The sequence below is a fragment of the Lithobates pipiens genome, unplaced genomic scaffold (genome assembly GCF_037356315.1).
Source record: "Lithobates pipiens isolate NorthernLeopardFrog02 unplaced genomic scaffold, aLitPip1_a1.2 Scaffold_19, whole genome shotgun sequence".
NCBI lineage: Eukaryota > Metazoa > Chordata > Amphibia > Anura > Ranidae > Lithobates > Lithobates pipiens.
This window is the reverse complement of record NW_027507764.1, coordinates 584,329,543-584,354,369: the sequence shown is the minus strand read 5'-3', so window position 1 is coordinate 584,354,369 and position 24,827 is coordinate 584,329,543. Positions and strand designations below refer to the sequence as shown.

Here is a 24,827-nt window from a genome sequence, read left to right as displayed (position 1 = left end):
TGTTAGCTACGGAAACATCCCAATTTACTAGGAATCCTGTTTTTAACAAATCTGATTGCCGATATCTACTTAGTATTTTTCCGGTTGAAGGCTCTGCTTTCTAAGTACACCACACAAGAGTCTGATAGAAAAAAAAAAAACAAATAAAAAGAAAAAAAAACCCGTTTTGAAGACAGCAGGGATGGAAAGTGTTATTTCCCGATGTCTTAGAAGCAATGCATATCTTCCATCACTCAGTGGTTGTTGCTGCTCGCATCACGGCTGAAGTAGCTATGTGACATTAGAAAATTCCTGTCACTGAACGCAGTGCGGCCTTCGTTCACCGCCATCCAGCCCGTTGTCTGGTGTCTCTTTGTGTCAGACAGCAATCTGAAAGCTCTCCTGATGACAGCTGGACCAGCGGGAGGAAGATTTGCTTGACATGTATCTGAATGTCGGACTTCTGCCTGTCAGATCTCCTACGTCTATCTGTAGAGCCTCTTGTCTACCAGCTGCCACTTATAGATGTCAGGCTGCAAGGACACTTCACAACGAGGGATTAAAAATCACCGGAGGCCAGAAAATGAAAATATGAAACAACTGTTTTAAACGAACGACCTTAGAAAATGTAGACAGTATTAAAATTAGCTTTGTGGAGGTTTTTTTTTTTCCGCCCCCCCGCCAGCCTCCCCTTGTCCTCAACACACAACGGCCATAACCTCTCGTTCTTTTTATATTTTGCCCTTTAACAATGTATTTCGTAAGCAATTTGCTGCTGGAACAGAAAGCCCTGGTTTATGAAAAGGTCATTCATTGGACGCTCTGCCTCGTCCTCCAGCGTCTGCGTCCCTTGTTCCGCCAGCTGCTCGGCCACATCTGGAAGGCCGGTGAAGCTACTCATCCCATCTACATCCTTATAGGTTGGGAAATGGGCCTTATTCCTGTCTATCACGAACATCTCGTGCCCGCGCTCATCCCTGTACTCTTCCAGTTGGGCAAAGGTGGTTGGCCCGTCAGAGTAGTCATTGACGTACAAGATGTTCTCCTCCTTTTTGGCTTTTTTTCGCTTGTGGTGCTTTCTGTAGATCATCACGATGAGGAGCAGAGCTGTCAGAGCCAAGAGCGATATCCCAATGGCAATGGCTGTCTGAGTCGCCATGCTGAGAGAGTTGAACTCCATGCTCTCCATGTCATAAAGCGGCTCTTGGCTGATGTCCACCGAAGTGTATGATCGAGACTGCTGGTTGGACAGATTGACAGTCAGTTGGAATAACACTTTAGCTGTGCCTCCTGGATTGGAAGCCACGCACTCATACTTTCCGGCATGAGACATGCTAATGTTGGTCAAAAACAGCATACCGCTTCCAGTGTCTGAGTCCAATTGTTCCCCAACACTGCGCTCGGTCAGCTCAAAGGTCCTGCTGCCGGTGGACTTGGCGTTGACCCTCGTAGGACCTGTGCGGGCGTGGGCCACCTTCCTCCACATTATCAGCGGCTGGGGATAGCCTGAAGCTCGGCAGGAGACCCGCAGTTCATCCCCAAGACGGGCACTGGTCTCCATGGGGTCTACGCTCACCACGGGGGGAATACAGATAAGGCTGTTTCCAGAGATGTCCAGTAGACTCTGGTGGGACAGTCTTGGAGGCTCGGAGCAGATAAGCTTCCTATCGAAGGAGGTCAGGAGACGCTTCCCTTCTTCCTTCATCCAGGCCCGCAGCCAGTGCAAGGCGCAGTCGCATCTCCATGGGTTGTCTAGAGAAACAAAACAAAAATGGCTGTAAAAACCGAGCATGGTCAAGTCTTAAAACCTTAAAGGGTTCTTCAATTTTATGATCATTATTGTGAGTGCCCTGTGTTTAAAATTAAGAGTGTCATAGCTTTTTGTCACCTATTGCCATCTCATTTTGTGACTAGGCTTATTCACTCAAGGACCACTGCAGTCTTGTGGTCATGTAGATATATATACGTACATGTGGCCCCTTGGTGATGTCGTAGGCCACATGTGCCAAACGCAAGGCCCACGGGTCTAATCTGGCCTGCCAGGTCATTTCATGTGGCCCTCGCACCTCCTCTCCTGCAGCTGTGGCACCCTCTACATTTCCGCTCCCACCTTGCCTCAGCAGTCTGTGCAAAGAGGAGGACAGAACTCCCCCTACAAATCCTGTGCCTCTCTGTGTAGCCACACCACTCCTTCGGCTCCACCTCCCCTGGTCTCAGCATTCAGTAGACTCCAGCAGCAGACTCTTGCCCTCCCCTGGTCCTCCTCCAGATCCTACACATTCTGCTTCCCATCTTCGCCCCTAGCTTTTTTCCTGGCAGTAGCACAAGGTAATGGGGGTACACTGTATTGTAAGGGAGGGTAGGGGATATAAGTCTTCCTCCACCAACACCTGTCACACAGCCACACGGTGACCCCTAAAGAGGTTGGACATGCTGACGAAACGCGTTGGTCGTGGTCGAGCGTGATACGTCACTTCCGCCCAGTGGAACGCAGGTGGGGGGCGCAGTCAGCGTCCCTGCTTCCATTTTTTAGCATTTTAAGTTGTCTTTGTTTCAAGTGCTTATATAGCGCTAATTTTACACAATAAATCCTACTTTACTATGTCTACTGAATCGCTGCAGCATCTATTGAGAGACCATCCGCTGTATGTAACTCATGTAATGGGAGTCAGTCGTGTAATTCTGGTGAGTAGGCTATGTGGCCGGTGTTGGTGGAGGAAGACTTATGGTCACTTTCTGCTGGATAAGGCAACTTATGCACCATCGGAAGCCCTTTTGATGGAAGTTTATGGACACCACATCTTTATAGGATTGATTCTTTGGACACTTGTTTTTTGGATACTTTGTATATGTTTTTTGAACACTTTATTCATTCCAATTTAGAAGCGCTGGCGATATCAGGCGGGTAGTCACACATACAGTGGTGTGAAAAAGTGTTTGCCCCCTTCCTCATTTACTGTTCCTTTGCATGTTTGTCACACTTAAGTGTTTCGGAACATCAAACCAATTTAAACAATAGTCAAGGACAAAACAAGTAAACACAAAATGCAATTTGTAAATGAAGGTATTTATTATTAAAGGTGAAAAAAAATCCAAACCATCATGGCCCTGTGTGAAAAAGTGATTGCCCCCTAAACCTAATAACTAGTTGGGCCACCCTTAGCAGCAACAACTGCAACCAAGCGTTTGCGATAACGTGCAATGAGGCTTTTACAGCGTCCTGGAGGAATTTTGGCCCACTCATCTTTGCAGAATTGTCCTAATTCAGTTACATTAGAGGGTTTTCGAGCATGAACGGCCTTTTCAAGGTCATACCACAACATCTCAATAGGATTCAGGTCAGGACTTTGGCTAGGCCACTCCAAAGTCTTCATTTTGTTTTTCTTCACCCATTCGGTGGTGGACTTGCTGGTGTGTTTAGGATCATTGTCCTGCTGCAGAACCCAAGTTGGTTTCAGCTTGAGTACACGAACAGATGGTCGGACATTCTCCTTCAGGATCTCTTGGTAGACAGCAGAATTCATAGTTCCTTTTATCACGGCAAGTCTTCCAGGTCCTGAAGCAGCAAAACAGCCCCAGACCATCACACTACCACCACCATATTTTACTGTTGGTATAATGTTCTTTTTCTGAAATGCAGTGTTCCTTCTACGCCAGATATACTTGGACACACACCTTCCAAAGAGTTCCACTTTTGTCTCATCAGTCCACAGAATGTTGTCCCAAAAGTCTTGGGGATCATCAAGATGTGTTGTGGAGAAATTGAGACGAGCTTTGATGTTCTTTTTGCTCAGCAGTGGTTTTCTCCTTGGAACTCTGCCATGCAGGCCATTTTTGCCCAGTCTTTTCCTGATGGTGGAGGCATGAACGCTGACCTTAACTGAGGCAAGTGAGGCCTGCAGTTCCTTGGACGTTGTTGTGGGGTCTTTTGTGACCTCTTGAATGAGTCGTCGCTGCGCTCTTGGGGTAATTTTGGGCGGCCGGCGACTGCTGGGAAGGTTCACCACTGTTCCATGTCTTCGCCATTTGTGGATAATGGCTCTCACTGTGGTTCGCTGGATTCCCAAAGCTTTGGAAATGGCTTTATAACCCTTTCCAGAATGATAGATCTCAATTACTTTCTTTCTCAATTGTTCCTGAATTTCTTTGGGTCTCGGCATGATGTGTAGCTTTTAAGGATCTTCTGGTGGACCTTACTGTGTCAAGCAGCTCCTATTTAAGTGATGCCTTGATTGTGAACAGGTGTGGCAATAATCAGGCCTGGGTGTGGCTAGAGAAATTGAACTCAGGTGTGGACAACCACAGTTATAGTATGTTTTAACAAGGGGGGCAATCACTTTTTCACACAGGGCCATGATGGTTTGGATTTTTTTTCACCTTTAATAATAAACACCTTCATTTACAAATTGCATTTTGTGTTTACTTGTGTTGTCCTCGACTATTGTTTAAATTGGTTTGATGTTCCGAAACACTTAAGTGTGACAAACATGCAAAGGAACAGGAAATGAGGAAGAGGGCAAACACTTTTTCACACCACTGTAAGTGTTTTGCACCTATGCACTTTAGAGTGAAGTACGTCAGTACTTACGTAGAATTCCAGGGTTATGGCAGCAGATAGCTGGCATAACCCTGGTATATTCTTAAACATCGGACGGTCCTCTTTTTGATTAAAGTGGTCTCCGTGGCGAATTCGCTGTGAGATCACTTTTATCGGGGTTGGGCGAGGCCCCCTCCCCCCCGCCCCCCCTGCTCCATTCATCTCTGCCTCTTACCGGAGCCGATCGTGTCCTCTCCCCTCTGAGACATACATGGAGCCGAGTAAGGTAAAGATGGCCCCCCGCTCGGCTCTATAACATTGGATGACGGAAGTGACATTTGATGGTCTTAAAGGGGAATTTTTTTTTTAACCACTTGCTTACCAGGCACTTAAACCCCCCCTCCTATCCAGACCAATTTTGAGCTTTCAGCGCTGTTGCACTTTCAATGACAATTGCGCGGTCATACAACACTGTACCCAAATTACATTTTTATAATTTTTTTTCCCCAAATAGAGCTTTCTTTTGGTGGTATTTGATCACCTGTGCAATTTATTTATTTATTTATTTATTTATTTTTTAATGTATAAATACCGAATTTTTTTTTTTTGTTTTAAAATTTTATAACGGGTAATTTTTGTCCATCATTGATGCAAGCTGATGAGGCGGCACTGATGTACGCTGATGGGTGGCAGTGATGGGCACTGATCGGCTACACTAATAGGCAGCACTTCTAGATTGGCACCACTGGTGGCATCGATAGGTGGCACTTGTGGGCACTGTTACTCTATAAATGAGGCCTCTTCCTTTTCAGGACTGATGTCCCTTTAAGATAAGCCGGTGATCGGCTTTTTTTTTTCTCCTCCGCTGTCAGCCTGAGAAATAAACAAAAACAATCACGAGCTTTTGTTTACATCATGTGATTAGCTGTCATTGGCTAACAGCTGATCACATGGTAAGGGGCCGGGACCGGATCGGATCGGTGATGAATGAATGAATGAAATATTTGTATAGCGCACAATGCGAACTGAATCGCCTCTAGGCGCTGTGGCGAGCTTTCATCATCTGCTAGAAGAGGAAGGTCTTGAGTTTTTTCCTAAAAGCCAGGTGATTTTCTTCCAGGCGGATGTTGATTGGTAGAGCATTCCATAGTCTCAGTGACTCGGTGATCACGGCATGCGCAGGGAGCGTGCACAGGGGGGAGGCCGCCATATGACGGCCTCCCGGGAATTCATGTCCGCGCTGTAGACGTCATTCGGCCATAGCGTGGATGTCAGGTGGTTAAAGACATATTTATTTATTTTATATATTTTATTTTATTATTTATTTTATTGCATTTAAGTGTAAATATGAGATGTGAGGTCTTTTTAATCTAACATTTAAGAGGTCTTGTCATGCTTTTTTTCTATTACAAGGGAAGTTAAAAGCACAGCGTAAAAAAAAAAAAAAAAAAAAGTAAAATGAATTAAAAAAAATGTAAGTTGCGCCCGCGTATGAAAGCGGTGTTCAAATCACACGTGTGAGGTGTGGCTGCGATCGTTAGAGCGAGAGAGATAATTCTAGCCCTAGACCTCCTCTGCAACTCAAACCTGGTAACCTGTGGAACATTTTAAACGTCGCATATGGAGATTTTTAAGGGTCAAAGTTTGTCACCATTCAGCGAGCGGGGCGCAATTTTGAAGCGCGACGTGTTGGGCATCAATTTACTCGGCGTCACATCACAAGTCTTCACATGTACAAGGTTTGCCTTCACAACGTGCAGCCCTTATAAATAACACAGTGTAACCTTTTGCGCAGGTAAGAAAATTATACACAATCCATTTCCCCCCCCCCCTTTTTTTTTTCAACTTAATGGAAAATACATCTTAAAGGGCTAATTTACCCAAACTTCTCTCCATGGGCCTAATGCACCTCTTACATCAATCAGAAAAAGTGCAGCGCTAAATTGGTACCTGACTCCCCCCCCCCCTCTCCTATTACAGCCATTGACGCAGGCACTTTAGGAAGCGGAGATCTGCCATTTCTACCTTGACATTTAAAGAACCGTCGCCGAGCAGAATGGCAGTGCAGAGAGTGACATTTGTAAACGTCAGGTTTTTTTTTTTCGGAAAAAGAATCGAAAAATTTGAAAATGGCAAAAACTATTTTTATAGCTGCATATTACAATGTACAAATTTCCCCCATCAGAGAAGCGCCGCGCTCATTGGTGGATTTCTATATTACAAGGTGCAAATCAGGCCTATTTGTCAGCGGGAACACGGCACCTCCAGCACTGAATATATGTAATGACAATGCGTGTTGCTGGAGGGTCTATTGATCCTGGCTGCTGGGGGGGTCTATTGCTGCTGGAGGTGTCTATTGCTCTCGTGGGGAAACTTTTGTTGCTGGGGGGGTCATTTGTTGCTAGGAGGCATCTACTGTTGAGAGAGGGGTCTGTCGTTGCTGGCTGACTTAGGGTCTTTTGATGTTGGCTGCTGGGAGATCTGTTGTTGTTTGTTGGGGTCTATTGTTGCGGGGGATCCATTTTTTGCTGGGGATGTCTATTGCTTCTGGTGGTGGAACTTCTGTTTCTGGGAGGCATCTACTGTTGATGGAGGGGTCTATCATTGCTGGCTGACTTGGGGTCTATTGATGTTGGCTGTTGGGGGATCTATTGTTATTTGTTTGTGGTCTATTGTTGTTGGGGGGGGGGGGGGGTCTATTGTTGCTGGGGATGTCTATTGCTCTGGTGGTGAAACTGTTGTTGCTGGGAGGCATCTACTTTTGATGGAGGTGGTCTATTGCTGCTGGTTGACTTGGGGTCTATTGATGTTGGCTGTTGGGGGATCTATTGTTATTTGTTTGTGGTCTATTGTTGTTGGGGGGGGGGGTCTATTGTTGCTGGGGATGTCTATTGCTCTGGTGGTGAATCTGTTGTTACTGGGAGGCATCTACTTTTGATGGAGGTGGTCTATTGTTGCTGGTTGACTTGGGGTCTTTTGATGTTGGCTGCTGGGAGATCTTTTATTTGTTGGGGTCTACTGTTGCTGGGTAAGTCTATTGATTCTGGTGGTGGAACTTTTGTTTCTGGGAGGCATCTACTGTTGAGAGAGAGGTCTATCGTTGCTGGCTGACCTAGGGTCTATTGTTGTTAGCTGCTGGGAGATCTATTGTTATTTGTTGGTGTCTATTGTTGCTGGGTAAGTCTATTGCTTCTGGTGGTGGAACCTTTGTTGCTGGGGGGTCATTTGTTTCTGGGAGGCATCTACTGTTGATGGAGGGGTCTATCGTTACTGTCTGACTTGGGGTCTATTGCTGTTGGCTGCAGGGAGATCTTTTGTTATTTGTTGGTGGTCTATTGTTACTGGGGGATATATTGTTGCTGCGGATGTCTATTGCTTCTGGTGGTGGAACTTTTGTTTCTGGGAGGCATCTACTGATGAGGGAGGGGGTCTTTCATTTCTGGCTGACTTATGGTCTGTTCATGTTGGCTGCAGGGAGATCTATTGTTATTTGTTGGGGGCTCTTTTTGCTGGGGGATATATTGTTGCTGCAGATGTCTATTGCTTCTGGTGGTGGAACTTTTGTTGCTGGGGGGTCATTTGTTCCTGGGAGGCATCTACTGTTGATGGAGGGGTCTATCATTGCTGGCTGTTTTAGGGTCTATTGATGTTGACTGCAGGAAGATCTATTATTTGCTGGTGTCTATTGTTGCTGGGGGATATATTGTTGCTTGGGATGTCTATTGTTGCTCGGGGATATATTGTTGCTTGGGATGTCTATTGTTGCTGGGGGATATATTGTTGCTCTGGGATATATTGTTGCTTGGGATGTCGATTGTTGCTGGGGGAAATATTGTTGCTTGGGATGTCTATTGCTTCTTGTGGTGGAAATGTTGTTGCTGGGGGGGTTATTTGTTGCTGAGAGGCACTAAATTACCAAAAGTATTGGGACACCTGCCTTTACACGCACATGAACTTTAATGGCATCCCAGTCTGAGGCCGCGTACACACGGGCGGACTGTTCGCCCAACCTTGTCCGCTGAACAGTGTTTGGGCGGACAGTCCGCTCGTGTGTGGGCTTTCAGCGGACAGTTTCAGCGGACAGTTGGACGGACAAAGTCTTTCGGAAATTCCGAAAAACTGTCCGCTGAAACTGTGTTTGAGCGAACAGTCCGCCCGTGTGTGGGCTTGTCCGCTGTACTTTCGAAATGAGCGGACTGTTCCCGCTCGGAAAGTCCGCCCATTTCGAGCGCGTGTACAGGTAGGCGGGGCCCGCGAAGGAGACGTCGCGGGCTCCGCCGCCTGGAATGGGCTTAAAGGGGAACCCCAACGCCGAAAAAAATCGGCGTGGGGGTTCCCCCCAAGTCCACACCAGACCCTTGTCCGAGCACGCTACCCGGCCGGCCAGGAAAGGGGGGCGAGCGAGCGCGCCCCCCCTCCTGAGCCGTACCAGGCCGCGTGCCCTCAACATGGGGGGGTGCCTTGGGGAAGGGGGGGCCGCGCGGCCCCCCCACCCCAAAGCACCTTGTCCCCATGTTGATGAGGACAAGGGCCTCTTCCCGACAACCCTGGCCGTTGGTTGTCGGGGTCTGCGGGCGGGGGGCTTATCGGAATCCGGGAGCCCCCTTTAAGAAGGGGGCCCCCGGATACCGGCCCCCCACCCTATGTGAATGAGTATGGGGTACAATGTACCCCTACCCATTCACCTGTGAAATAAAGTACAAATAAAAACACAACACAGGGGGAAAAAATATTTTATTGCACAGCCGGGGGTCTTCCGTCTTCGGGGGTCTTCTCGCCGGACTCCTCCGCTATGTGTGTGTAGCTCTTTTGCCAGCGGAGGAGTCCGGCTTTCTTCCTCCCCGCCGCCGGCCTCTTCTCCCGACTTCGGGGGTCTTGTCCCCCTCTTCGGTTCTTCTGCCGGGCCACCGCGCCTGGTCCGGTGGCCCGGTCTTCTGTCGCCGTCTTCCGTTCTTCTGTCGCCGCCTTCGGTTCTTCTGCCGGGCCACCGCGCCTTCTTGTAGCTCTTTTACAGGCGGTGGCCCGGTCTTCTGTCGCCGCTGTCGTCGCCGCAGCCGCCGCCTTCCGTTCTTGTTCTTCTTCTTGTTCTTCTTCTTCTTCTCCTGGAGATGTTGACTCGACGAGCTCTCCGGCCGGAATGCCGGGGACGCGCTGTGCGGTCACTTATATAGTGACAATGGGGCGGGGTCACATGGTATATGTCACATGGGTTGGTCACATGGGTTGATGTCACATGGGGACTATGACATCGTAAGGGGGCGGGGTCACCATGTGACATCAACCCATGTGACATATACCATGTGACCCCGCCCCATTGTCACTATATAAGTCACAGCGCAGGGCGGCTCTGGCATTCCGGCCGGAGGGAGCGACGTGTCAACATCGCCTGGAGAAGAACAAGAAGAACAAGAAGAAGAACACGAACGGAAGGCGGCGACGGCGACAGAAGACCGGGCCACCGCCTGTAAAAGAGCTACAAGAAGGCGCGGTGGCCCGGCAGAAGAACCGAAGGCGGCGACAGAAGAACGGAAGACGGCGACAGAAGACCGGGCCACCGGACCAGGCGCGGTGGCCCGGCAGAAGAACCGAAGAGGGGGACAAGACCCCCGAAGTCGGGAGAAGAGGCCGGCGGCGGGGAGGAAGAAAGCCGGACTCCTCCGCTGGCAAAAGAGCTACACACACATAGCGGAGGAGTCCGGCGAGAAGACCCCCGAAGACGGAAGACCCCCGGCTGTGCAATAAAATATTTTTTCCCCCTGTGTTGTGTTTTTATTTGTACTTTATTTCACAGGTGAATGGGTAGGGGTACATTGTACCCCATACTCATTCACATAGGGTGGGGGGCCGGTATCCGGGGGCCCCCTTCTTAAAGGGGGCTCCCGGATTCCGATAAGCCCCCCGCCCGCAGACCCCGACAACCAACGGCCAGGGTTGTCGGGAAGAGGCCCTTGTCCTCATCAACATGGGGACAAGGTGCTTTGGGGTGGGGGGGCCGCGCGGCCCCCCCTTCCCCAAGGCACCCCCCCATGTTGAGGGCACGCGGCCTGGTACGGCTCAGGAGGGGGGGCGCGCTCGCTCGCCCCCCTTTCCTGGCCGGCCGGGTAGCGTGCTCGGACAAGGGTCTGGTGTGGACTTGGGGGGAACCCCCACGCCGATTTTTTTCGGCGTTGGGGTTCCCCTTTAAGCCCATTCCAGGCGGCGGAGCCCGCGACGTCTCCTTCGCGGGCCCCGCCTACCTGTACACGCGCTCGAAATGGGCGGATTTGCCTCCTCCTTACGTGGGCGAGTCCGTTCATTTCAAAAGTTGAGCGAACTGTTTGCCCAACCTTGTTCGTCAAACAGTCCGCTCGTGTGTGGGCAAGTCCGCTCATGCAAATTTTGAGCGGACTGTTTGACAAACTGTTTGCCGAACAAGGTTGGGCGAACAGTCCGCGCGTGTGTACGCGGCCTGAGTCCGTAGGGTTCAATATTGAGTCGGCCCACCCTTTGCAGCTATAACAGCTTCAACTCTTCCCGGAAGGCCGTCCACAAGGTTTAGGAGGGTGTCTATGGGGAGGTTTGACCATTCTTCCAGAAGAGCATTTGTGAGGTCAGGCCTGGCTCACAGTCTCCGCTCTAATTCACCTCAAAGTTGTTCTATCGTGTTGAGGTCTCTGTGCAGGCCAGTCAAGTTCCTCCACCCCAAACTCACTCATCCATGTCTTTATGGACCTTGCGGTTAATTACCAGCCGCTCATTACCACAATGACTCCCCTGATTACCATTAACCTGCTTAACTAGTCCAGCCTACAGCCAGTCCCTTTTTGCTATTTATACAGCTTAGCTCATTTCCTCCTTGCCCTTGCTTGGTCTATGATCTCCATTGTGTTCCTGTGTATGACTTGGCCTGGTTGACTTCTCTTCTGATTTCTGATCCTGATGTTTTGCTCCTGACAATGCTGACTTCTGGTTTCCTGACCCCGGCTCGTCTGATCACCCGTTCTGGCTTCCAAACCCTGGCCCTCTGTTTGTGACTACAGTCCTGAACTTTGTTCTTTTTGCCATTTCATCAAAGGTTTGATTTGAACTCTGTCTGGTTTTTGGTTCCTGACATATATTATGTGTTTGAATTGTAAAATGATGTAACCTATGGGAGATTACCATTTTCTGAGTGTTGATTCTAAATAAAGAATTCATATTTTATTGTAACATGTTGTGCCTCAAAAGTCCTATTTTAGTAGAGTTTTTCTCATTTCCTATTTTGTAATTTGCATAGGGATACACCGAATCCTTACTTAAAGCTGATCTACAGGATTCCTGTCACTTTTGACCCTTTTTTCTCTTCCCCCTCCACAATAACCACTCATTTAATAAAAAATAAAAAAATAAATGTGTGCTTTATATTAAAAATAGAAGTATGGGAACTTTTTTTTTTTTTTTTTTTTTAAGAATCCTACTTACCTAGGTGGATTCGACATGGGTCCACCACAGGCTCTAACACTGAGAACCGAGCGATCAAACGCTGCTCATCGCTCGGTTCTCTGAGGGCCCTGAACAGAGAGCTGGTGACTGTCAGTGACTGGTGACTGGCCTCACCTGTCAGTCGGAGAACCTGCAGGCTGATGAGAGGCCGTAGAGTGCCGCGGGTTATGGAACGCAGGTTGTTCTTGCTGAGGTCAAGTAGCGCAAGCGAGGACAGCCCAGAGAATGCCTGTTCCTGGAGGGACTCAATATTGTTTTCCTGTAAATGCAGCTCCTGCAGCCTCTGAAAGAGACCAAAATGGGATATTCAAACAATGGGAAATTGCACAAGCCAAAAATATACAAAGAAGGTTCTTCCAGTAACTAAAATAAATCCCTGGTGCCAAACCTGCAGCCCATGGGCCGCATTCGACCCTTTGGCACTTGGCATGTGGCCCTTGGGACCCCTCCTTACATAACTCTGTGTTTCCCTGTAGCCCTGTTAATGTAGTGGTTTCTAGCAATCTCATGCAATATGTCCCCAGTCTGTCTGCCTCTTGATGCATGTCCCACTGCTACAGCATGCTCAGTCTCTGACTATCTCTGGTATAATGTCTGCAGTCTCTGACTATCTCTGGTATAATGTCTGCAGTCTTTGACCATCTCCTGTATTATGTCCGCAGTCCTTAACCATCTCCTGTATTAGGTCCGCAGTCTCTGACCATCTCTTGCATCATGTCTGCAGTCTCTGACCATCTCTTGCATCATGTCTGCAGTCTCTGACCATCTATTGTATCGTCTGCAGTCTCTGACCATCACCTGTATTATGTCCGCAGTCCTTAACCATCTCCTGTATTATGTCCGCAGTCTCTGACCATCTCCTGTATTAGGTTTGCAGTCTCTGATCATCTCTTGCATCATGTCTGCAGTCTCTGACCATCTCCTGCATTATGTCCACAGTCTCTGACCATCTACTTTATTAGGTCTGCAGTCTCTGACCATCTCTTGCATCATGTCTGCAGCCTCTGACCATCTCTTGCATCCTGTCTCCAGTCTCTGACCATCTCTTGTATCATGCCTGCGGTCTCTGACCATCTATCATCTATTATGTCTGCAGTGTCTGGCCATCTCTTGTATCATGTCTGCAGTCTCTGATCATCTATTGCAGTGATTCTCAACTAGGGTTCCTCCAGAGGTTGCTAGGGGTTCCTTCAGCAATGGGCAATTTCTGCCTCTCAGATAAGTTCCCACTGACACCATTGATCTTTTTAGCTATCTGTAAGGAGGTATTTCTTCCCAATGACCACAAGTGTAAGAACCATTCTTCTCACTGACCATCACACTAATGTATCATGAGTTGTAGATTTCAAATTTTTAGCAGGGATTCCTCGAACCCGGAGAACTATTTCAAGGGTTCCTCTGTGTTGAAAAGGTTGAGAAAGGCTGATCTATTGTATCATGTCTGCAGTCGCTGATCATCTCTTAAATCATGTCTGCAGTCTCTGACCATCTCCTCTATCATGTCTGCAGTCTCTGACAATCTCCTGTATCATGTCTACAGTCTCTGATCATCTCTTAAATCATGTCTGCAGTCTCTGACCATCTCCTCTATCATGTCTGCAGTCTCTGACAATCTCCTGTATCATGTCTACAGTCTCTGATCATCTCTTGTATCATGTCTACAGTCTCTGATCATCTCTTGTATCATGTCTACAGTCTCTGACCATCTCCTATATCATGTCTGCAGTCTCTGACCATCTCCTGTATCATGTCTGCAGTCTCTGACAATCTCCTGTATCATGTCTACAGTCTCTGATCATCTCCTGCATCATGTCTACAGTCTCTGATCATCTCTTGTACCATGTCTACAGTCTCTGATCATCTCTTGTATCATGTCTAGTCTCTGACCATCTCTTGTATCATGTCTGCAGCCTCTGACCATCTCTTACATCATGCCCATAATCCTTGTCTATATCCTGTTGTGTGTCTGTGGTCTGAGACAGTGATTAGTACCTTATTTTTATGTGCGACCCTTTGGAGATGTCAGGAGATGCACTTGAGGCCCTTCATATTAGGTAAGTTGACCGCTTACTGATCTAAATACACCATAGCTGGGTGCGTTGATTTCTGGTGTTCTTAGAGGGCTTTAAGTTCTTGGGTCACTTGAGCTCCTATATCTGCTGACAGGTTTGCTTTAACCCCTAAAGGTTCACATAGATCAGGGGTGTCCAAACTTTTTTCAAAGAGGGCCAGATTCGATGAAGTGAACATGTGTGAGGGCCGACCATTTTGCCTGACATTCTTTGAACCATTAAAATTCGGTCATTCGAGCACTCATACCTGGCCCAACAAAAATTCTCGTGCCTTTGTCGCGCTCGTTTGCCCGACACACAGACGAATGCTCTGTTCTTTAGGGATACCGTTAAGTCTTAATGGTACCCCACACATTGGAAACATGGGGTGCTTTTGGTGCAGCGCAATTAAAAAAAAAAAAAAGCTCTGGGACTTCTTTCCCTGCATTTTTGTGGGTATGGAAGCCCATTGAAATGCATGGGCTGCCCTACACACAGCATGCAGCCATGCAGATGTGAACCAAGGGCTTATTGGAGGGGCAGTAAAACTACATGGTTAAGCTGTTTTTACCACCCCCAACTTCTCCCCCTTTAGCTGCAGAGGGAGCAGCTGGGGGTGTACACATGCTGTGGCTGCAGCTGGAGGTATGCTCAGGGTGAATGGGCCTGCACTGCAACTACCCCGCAACTGTGTAGACTGCACAGTTGCGGTATAGTGATGCTACATTTACGGGCTTAAAACAGGTGGTGAGGAGGCAACATAATGCCTCTTTACCACCTTTCAAATGCCTCTGAAAAGCGATCTGTATATGGATTGCTTTTCAGAGGAGCAGCAATCCTGGCTGCTATCACACACACAAGCACCACAAAAGCAGTTCTGATGGTACAAGAATGGGGGGGGGGGGATCTGGATTAAAAGTAACACACATGCATACACATACACACAGACATACACACATACAGACACATGCATACACATGCATACACATACAGACACATGCATATACTTACATACATACAGACACATGCACACACACACATACAGACACATGCACACACATACATACTGTTGGATTAAATTCATATAATGCTTATGTTATCGGTTTATTGTTGAGGTAGCCAATTAGCCTCAAATGAATGAACCACATGAAAGCTTTGTAATCAGAAGAACAATAGCTGGACTCGGACCCCCCCTGCTGTGATGTGTGTGTGGTTGCAGGCTTCAAAGAGTAAAAGAGACAATACAGCATGCTTCCTGAGGAATGGACATACATGTGAAGGAATGCCTCTTGGCGAAATCTATTGGAGGGAAGGCAAATGGGGGTGGCTACGAGTGGGTGTGTACGTTTCTATGAAAAGGCTCACACACAGACAATGTTTTCCTGTTTGCTGTGAGACCTTGCCATGTGGTGATCTCGGCCTAGTTTGGGAGATGGCTCCGGCCTAAACCTCATGGTGAAGGCCCTGTCCTGGTCTGAGCCTAGCTGATGCAGCAAAGCCTCGCAGAGGACCGTGTGATAAGTATCTTTCATATTATTGTATTGTATGTTCTGAATGTAAGCTGCGTGATATTGTAATGTCCTTTTATTACTTTATGTTAGCTTTCCTAAATTAATGGGAAATAAATAAGATAGTGTTTTACTAGCAGCAATGTGTGTGTTTTCATAAGTAACTTTATATCAGTGTGCTTAGTAGGGTTTAATAAATTAGATAAACTATGGGAAGAGACAAGGTAGTAATAGTTTGTAGAGCACAGAATGTCTTTCATTTGGCACCCCAGATAACATGTGGCAATCCTAAAAGCTGCATAGAACTTACAGGACAGAAGTGCTCGGATACAAGGCAGCTGATAATGCCACATTAAGTGTGGTAAATCTGTACTATGGATAGGCAAAATTGAATGGTTTTGAATGATATCAGGTAAAAGTGGTAACGAATTAAGAATAGAGAATGCTAGAAGAGCGATTTGTTTTTGTTTTGTGTGAGTTGTAAGAGCTAACGATAATGGAGTTTGATTTAGTACTCAATGCAGTGTTGGTACGTTAGTACAAATAGAAGTGTGTATTGTGTGGTTTGTATGGTTGTGAAATGGAACTGGTGTATACATATGTTAAAAAGTATGCCTCTGCCAGTTACCATTCATGTGCAGATGAAACTCTTCAAAGCCAGTATAAGACTCTATTATCTCAGTGTCAGCAACATAATAGCAAAGTATCGGGCAAACAGCTAAAAAAAGTTAAGAAAGAAAAGTTGGCTAATGAAATTGCAGTTTTGCTCAGAATTAAAGTTATATCTGAGCAAATGGGGGGGAAGTGGGAAGTAGAGAGGAGGCATCTGGGTGAGGACATAGCGGAAGTCAGTGAAAACCTTCTAAAGATTGCAACAGCCTCCAGTGATGAGATGGATGAATTGCAGGCAAAAGCAAGAGATTTGTCAGAGAGAAACGGTGAACTACAAGAACAGATCCACAGTTACAGGATGGACTGTAATATGAAGAGCAAAGTTGTAGAGTCATTGCGAATGAAATTGTCAGAGATGGAGGAGTTGGTTATGTCTTTAGAAAGAGAATTAGCAAATGTACGCTCCCAGCTTCTTACTACAGAGAAAGTTATGGTATCGCTCAATGAGCACAAAGGAACATGCCAATTGGCCGATATCTGCACGATCAATGAGGAGAAGGGCCGTGATGAAACACAGTCTGCTATGGCACCTATAGCTTCAAGGCAGAATGAGAGTTTGATTACAATCCAAGAGAGACTTACTTTGTGCCAGATGTTGGGTGAATTTAATGCCCTGGAATCACCAATGAGTCTGTCCAATAAATTTGAAGCTCTAGTGGTTAAATTCCATTTGAGTAATGAGGATGCATGCTCTCTTCTGAAAGCATGGCTACCAGGACCTTTGGTAGGTCAGTTATCGGCACAAGTTAATGATAACGTAGCAGTTGCAGAGGTGCGGAGGAAAGAGTTGCAGCGTATTGTGGACAGTCGTGATAATGGAATGAGTGATTTGCAACGAATGAAATTTAGGAGAGGAGATGACCCAATTTTGTTCTGCAGTGAGTATCTTGCATTGTATATGAAAGTGTTCAACTGTCCTGACTTATTGGAGGACGATGCAAGTTTCATATACTCAATGGCCAATAAGTGTTATGTAAGCTATCCCACTAGAATGGCTCTGAGGAATGCTAGATCCTACCGAAATTTTGTCAATATTCTCAGAGACTTCTGTCAAGAGTCCAGGGAAAGGGAGTATGGGTCAAAGGCAGATGTGTCCGTAATAAGCAGAGGTACAGGAAGGCAGAGAAAGTTCAGACATAGTAAATGGAATAGACATAGATTTCATAAAGTCCTTAAAATTGCTAGCATTGAACAGGAAACCCCAGAAATACAAGTACCTACAATGAAAACCCCCACCCAGGGCAGGGACAGGGTAACTCAAAGGCCTGATATGAAAGATAGCAGCCAGGACAGATTACACAGTTCTGAAGGAAAGATAAGGAATGACAGTTCACACCCTAAGCACAGCCAGCAACAAGACTGGATGAACATTCCAATATTTGCGCCCTGGGCTAATCTACCATTTTGGCTTGTATGTAATTGGACACAAATGGCATTGACATTTTTCTTGGGTAATATGGCAAAGATTTCCAATACCACTGCGTAGTATAGAAAGGTATGGCAACTATATTGCATTAATGGGAAAGGCTTTGGGGACTTAAAAAGTCAATTGTCATGATAATTGTGTGTAATCACTGTCTTTGTATTTTTTTCCACAGACCATGAAAGAAGTTAAATGGCTTTAGATACTAACATTTGCATTTGTTTGCAGGTCTGTCAAAGTGAGAACAACAGTGGTAAAATATAGCAGAACATGGGTTAGGTTATTGTAAATGCATAATCGATTATCACATGGTACCATGAGCTCATTAGTTAGTAATTGTTTGCAAACAATGAAAAATAAATAGTACTAAAAAGAGTTACAAATGAAGCTAAAATGTTGTGATGATACATATGCTTTGTTTTGTTTTTGTTTTCCCCATTAACTAATTGTATTTCAGATTGGAATAAGCACTCTTTGCAGGAGAAAAATCCATGGATGTTGTCAACTAAAAGTTGAGTGTTTGTCATTGTCGTATGATGGTTGTCTTGTCATGTTGTTTGTGTGATCATGGCCAGATTTTTTAAGTTTTTTACATTTTTTTTTTGATTTTATTTTTTTTGATTTTATTTTTATTTTTTTTATTTTTTTTCTTCTAAATTTTTTTTTGTTGATATTGGTTTAGTCCTCTATGTTAGTTATATTTTTATTCAGGTGGAAAAGTAGTAGGTCTAATCCACCTGAAAGGGGGGGAATTGACAATGCCCTCAGTTAGAACCAGTCACCTGAAAAGGGGTAGTGCATACATCGTAAAGATACAGATAGATGCATTGTTTTTTTAGTTTGTAAAATTTGAAGTTTTTGAGAAGCAACACTGACGTTCAGTTTTAAACGTTTTTTGATCATACATGGGGATCCATTTTACAGTGGGTGTAGCCTAAAGAGGTCATGGTTGTTTGGATAGTTTGGTCAGAGTTGCAGAAGCCAGGAATACTGAGGTCCTGGGCTCCAAGGAGGGAACTATAAGTAAACATGGTAAGCGATCAGATATTGTGGATAAGAATTTGATACTGCTCTTGTTTTTCATTTCCAGAATCCAAGTGGGGCGAGAATTGGAGAGGCTTCTGGAACATGGATGACAGATGATCATCTGGTTGGCAGTTTGTCTGTGCCACACCATACCACAAATTAGTTCCAATAAACATCAGGAGAGAAGGAAAACTGAAAGATTCAGATTAATACCTGTTTTTTTTTTTTTCGTATGGACAATTGGGTGCTAATGCTGAATCTGAAAGACTGTGCCTAGCAAGAGAACTTGTGAAATATTTTTGCTGAAGTCTCTCCTGATGAATGCAAACATGTTATTTATACATGTGCAATGGGTTGGAGGTTGGGGAAGAATTATGACACATCCAATCCGTCAAAACATGAAAATGTAAAATATGTGTTTTTTTTTTTATTGAAAGAAGAAAGGTTTTAATGTATGACATGCATTGATGTAACGGAGTTAATATGGTGCAGGTACCCAGGAGGCATACTGGCGCTTATGCATAATAAGGTGGCTGTTGGTCAGACTAAAGGGTGCCAGGTTATACATCAATGGGGTGAAAACTTCCTCGTAGGGGTGGTGTCTCAATCCTAGCGGTCCTAGAGAGAAGCTTTCGGTTACAGGACATGCGGGACACCAGAACTAGACACGAGGAAGATACGCCCGGTTGGTGTCTCACCTGAGAGGTTGAAACCCTGCACAGATAATGCCAGTGAATACACACAGGAGCATGCTCTGTTAAAGTAAAGGGAACAAACGCTGGCTACCAGGGTACCGTAGGACTTCACCACATGGTGCTGCAACATCTCATGGTGGTTGACAAAAACCTATCACCCTATATGTGCTGAGTATACACTGAATCAGGTGCGGTTATTGTACCAGTGACTTACTCCCAGAGATGAGAATGAGGTCCATGCAGGATGCTTATTTCTGAGGAGTAACCCGAAAGAGAAGGGATGTATTCAGCACTATATTGGGGGGGAACAATAGCTGGGATGGGTGTTGTTAATGGAGGGGACATCAGCCTCCTGAGGAACAAACTCATAGCCATAGCTTCAGAGAAGGAGCGTGACTTTGTTACCCCGGGAGATTGGTGGTATCCTTGATAACATTCAATGAAGTCACAGAAACACTCAGGTCAGAGTGGCTCCGGATGTTGTCAACCATGTTGAGAGGTTGGTAGGGAAGACAGAAACCTGTCATTGGCTCTGGCGCGCACTCTGTGGCAGGTGGAAATATCAGCCAACATCAAGCTGATTGTACTGTCGCTTTATGAAGGGGCAGTGGCCTGATGAGTTAGCATCACCGCTCAGTAAGATTTTGCCAAAACACGTTGCTTATACTAATCCAAAGTAGTGGTCGAATGCCTGTATGGGTGGTACTAAGTTGGATTGTGAAAGGTGTTATGCTGTATGTTCTCATATACAGAAGTGCAGACTTGGTCTGTATATTTGGTGGCATCAATGGGCTTACTGACTGGGGACTCTATCTTGTTGCATTTGAGGCTATATCACACATGTGATCAGAGAAGATGAACGCTGGAGGCAGGTTGATATTTCCCTTTGTCGGAAGCATGACCATGATGTCCTTGGTAGGCCAGGTCAATACATGGGGATGAACGAATAATGTTGGGAAGTTATTTCTCTCTGTATTCTGGATGGAGAGGTCATTGCTGGGAAGAAGGCACCCAGGTATTATTTAGGACATAGGCGAGTTTTTGTTTCTTTGTCCTAAAGAATACTGGTGTAGTGTTAGTCATGGGACTCGAGGGTTCCTTGAACCTAACCGTAGGTAGAGGTGCATGGTACACAATGGGCATGATCTCTGAAATCCAGGTACAGGGGTGGAATTGTGTGGGTTTGGTAATTGTTGTAAACTTATATGTGTAGTTAAGCGATATTTATCTAGAAGGGTCTCCCAGTTGTCTGTGCAAGTTGAGGGACGATTTGACAGTGAGCTCTCTGTGTACAAATTGGAGACGTTGCTGCCAAGTCAGAGCCCTGCAACGCCGCTGCGAGCAAGCCTGCCTAATCCCGACCCGTATTTACAGTAAAAGGTTATAGGAGGTTGGGAGCGGGGTGCGTAATACATATATATGTATATATTATGGTAACAAGTTGATTTATGTTTGTGGTAGAGTGTGACCTATGGGTATTGTAGGCTAGTAATATGGGCAAGAAAGGCCCTCCTCAAGACTCGGTATCTGAAAGCTGGGTGATATGTCGCTCTGAATGGGTGCTGGTGAATGGTGAATGAATGGGCACCCCTTGCCTGTACTGCCGTCCTGAAGATACCCAAGATACAGAATGGTGACATGGAAGCTGTCGCTGAAGAATGGTGGAGATGTGTCACTCAGTGGCAAAGCGGCACATGTTGGGAAACATCACATGGTAAACAATTATGGACTGCTCCATAGGACCTGTTTCTGCACACGTTGAAAACACAGCGTGGTAAGACAATTGTGTACTGTTCCATGAGAGATGTCTCTGGAGCGCTCGTTGAAAACAACCACGCGTTACACAAGCTAAGGACTGTGCCACAGGTACCGGTTTGGAAATATATGTTGGGGAACCACACACGTTAAGACAGTTATGGACTGTTTAATAGGAACCGTGTCTGAAGAGGGGTTGTATGCGCCTTTCAGGCGCAAAGCGGCATATGTTGGATTAAATTCATATAATGCTTATGTTATCGGTTTATTGTTGAGGTAGCCAATTAGCCTCAAATGAATGAACCACATGAAAGCTTTGTAATCAGAAGAACAATAGCTGGACTCGGACCCCCCCTGCTGTGATGTGTGTGTGGTTGCAGGCTTCAAAGAGTAAAAGAGACAATACAGCATGCTTCCTGAGGAATGGACATACATGTGAAGGAATGCCTCTTGGCGAAATCTATTGGAGGGAAGGCAAATGGGGGTGGCTACGAGTGGGTGTGTACGTTTCTATGAAAAGGCTCACACACAGACAATGTTTTCCTGTTTGCTGTGAGACCTTGCCATGTGGTGATCTCGGCCTAGTTTGGGAGATGGCTCCGGCCTAAACCTCATGGTGAAGGCCCTGTCCTGGTCTGAGCCTAGCTGATGCAGCAAAGCCTCGCAGAGGACCGTGTGATAAGTATCTTTCATATTATTGTATTGTATGTTCTGAATGTAAGCTGCGTGATATTGTAATGTCCTTTTATTACTTTATGTTAGCTTTCCTAAATTAATGGGAAATAAATAAGATAGTGTTTTACTAGCAGCAATGTGTGTGTTTTCATAAGTAACTTTATATCAGTGTGCTTAGTAGGGTTTAATAAATTAGATAAACTATGGGAAGAGACAAGGTAGTAATAGTTTGTAGAGCACAGAATGTCTTTCACATACATACAGACATACACGCACATACATACACGCACATACAGACATACATACATACACACACACACACACACACACACACATACATGCACACAGATACATACAGACACACATGCTGCACACACATACAAACACACATACATGCACACACATACAGACAGACATACACGCACATACATACAGACACACATGCACATACGCATACATACAGACATACATGGACACACACACACATGCAATCATACATGCACAGACACACACACACATGCACATACAGACACACATACACACACACACACACACATACATACAGACAGACATGCACACACACACACATATAGACACACATGCACACACATACATACAGACATGCACACACATGCACAGACACACATACATACAGACACACATGCACACACACACACATGCACACATACATACATACATACAGACACACATGCACACACATGCATACAGACAGACATGCACACACATACATACATACAGACATGCACACACACACATACAGACAGACATGCACACATACACATACAGACACACATGCACATACATACAGACAGACATGCACACATATACATACAGACACACATGCACACATGTACACACATACATACATACAGACACACATGCACATAAATAAAGCCTTTTTAAAACGAATCTAGCTTGTAGTACAGTACCTTTCCATTCCATTTCCTCATTCAGCCGGGTACTGCACTGTAGGGGGAAGCAGAGAGCACAGCACACTCCTCTGCACTTTACTTTCACTTTTGAAGCCGACGGAGCTTCACACAGTGCCGGGGATCGGCTCATTTGACAGCCCTGATCCCGCAGCACACCAGGCGGGCCGTTCAAAACCGGACTGCGGGCCGCGATTGGCCCGCGGGCCGGACTTTGGACATGCCTGACATAGATGATTAAAGGGTGGCCAAACAGTCTGAAACCAGGATTTTATGGGTATTCTGATGTCAAATCAAGCTAAACAGGTCAATGTAAATGGAAACAAACACATAGTTGCCCGAATGTTGCTGAAGATAAAACCTGCTGGACAGTACCAAAGAATGATATAGAATTGTAAGGTAGAGTTCACTAGTGGTCCATCCAGAAAGCATCCACCAAAACATAGAATAGAGCTGGACCTGAAGGTCTTAGAAAGCGGGTGAGGCCAGCTATGAGGACAATCTGAGAACACTTAGCCCTTGTACACACGGTCGGACATTCCGACAACAAAATCCGTCAGATTTTGTCCGACGGATTTTGTCCGAAACTGTTGCATACACACGGTCGGACAAAGTTGTCAGAAAATCAGATCATACGTAACGTGGTGACGTTATTTAGTTACGTCGGGACTACGTTCAGGCTAGTAGCCAATAGCTTTGGTCTAGGAATTTGATCTGAGCATGCGTGGCACTTTGTCTGATCGGAATTCTCTACACATGATCGGACAAAGTCCGATTGGATCATGTTGTCGGAAAATTTTATAGTCCAGCTGGAAAACTTGGTCCATCGGATACTCCAACGGAAACAGTCTGATGGAGCCCACACACTGTCGTATTATCCGACAACACGGTCCTATTGGACATTGTCCATCGGAATGTCCGACCGTGTGTACAAGGGCTAAAAGCAATAAATGCTACAATGGCCAACCAAACTCTGTTTGGGGCCCTTTTGCAAGGCAGTGAGACAACAGGACATACACAAAACACACATTCACTTTATCAACAAAGATGGTCAGACCAACAACCATTTGAAGATCACCCGCTCCCCAATTGGACATCAGTGCTGAAGAAAACCACTAAATGACCTGCTGAATGAATCCACATCAAGCCACTAGTAGATGACGTTACCTTGGTTGCCGAGCTTAAAGCTGAAACATTTGTAGTATTCCATTTTCACAATTTAGTTTTTACTTATAAAATATGAGAGCCCATTATGGGTTTACCTGCAGGTCAGAGAAGGTGTAGGACACAAGGCGGGTGATCTGGTTCCCTGCCAGGTAGAGGACCCTCAGGTGCTCCAGACCTTTGAAGACGCTGCTGTTGAGGAGATGGATACGATTTCCATTGAGCGCCAGTTCCACCAAGTGCTGCTGGGACCTGAAGGCGCCGGGCTCCAGGGCGGAGATGCTGTTGTTCTGGATATAGAGGTATTGAAGACCCAGGAGAGGTGACAAATCCTGCTGCTGGATCTGAGATATGGCATTATCCTGTAAGAACACAGTCTGTAGAGAAGAGAAAAACCCATGTCATTCTGTTGGCTGAGATCTCCTCTGCTATGTGCCTGGGACAAAGTCTATAGGTGCATCATAAAGGCCTAGGTCAGTGATGGTGAACCTTGGCACCCCTGATGTTTTGGAACTACATTTCCCATGATGCTCATGCACTCTGCAGTGTAGTTGAGCATCAAGGGAAATGTAGTTCTAAAACATCTGGAGTGCCAAGGTTCACCATCACTGGCCTAGGTCTTGTTTCCTACCCAAGCCATGTGATTACAATGCCGGCATTGATCAATGGTTATGTTGCTAAACAAAGCTAACCAGTGACGGGACAAGGTCATGTAGAGCCCAGGGCGAACATGCCAAATTGTGCCCCCCCCCAAGATGTATGATTATGTGTTGAGCATTAATCTGCATGTTCCCCCTAAGCATAAGTTTCCCCTTCCTCCCAGTACAAATCCTCCCCCTTCTGAAATCCCCCCTCCTGGCACAAATCTTTACCCCCCCATCCCCTCCAGCTCAAATCCTCTCTCTCCACACATGCCCCCAACACAAACCCC

General features: G+C 46.0%; 1 protein-coding gene across 1 annotated transcript in view; it reads right to left on the bottom strand.

The window, feature by feature from the left end:
• Nucleotides 1–673: 673 nt before the first annotated feature.
• Nucleotides 674–24,827, bottom strand: part of LRRC24 (leucine rich repeat containing 24) — a 215,196-nt gene continuing 191,042 nt past the window's right edge. Inside the window, exons 3-5 of the mRNA XM_077493507.1 lie at nucleotides 23,995–24,273; nucleotides 12,092–12,260; nucleotides 674–1,731 (exon numbers count right to left, since the gene is read on the bottom strand). Of these exons, the coding sequence (XP_077349633.1) occupies nucleotides 725–1,731; nucleotides 12,092–12,260; nucleotides 23,995–24,273 (1,455 nt within the window). The 3' untranslated portion in view covers nucleotides 674–724. The remainder of the gene's footprint in view (nucleotides 1,732–12,091; nucleotides 12,261–23,994; nucleotides 24,274–24,827) is intronic.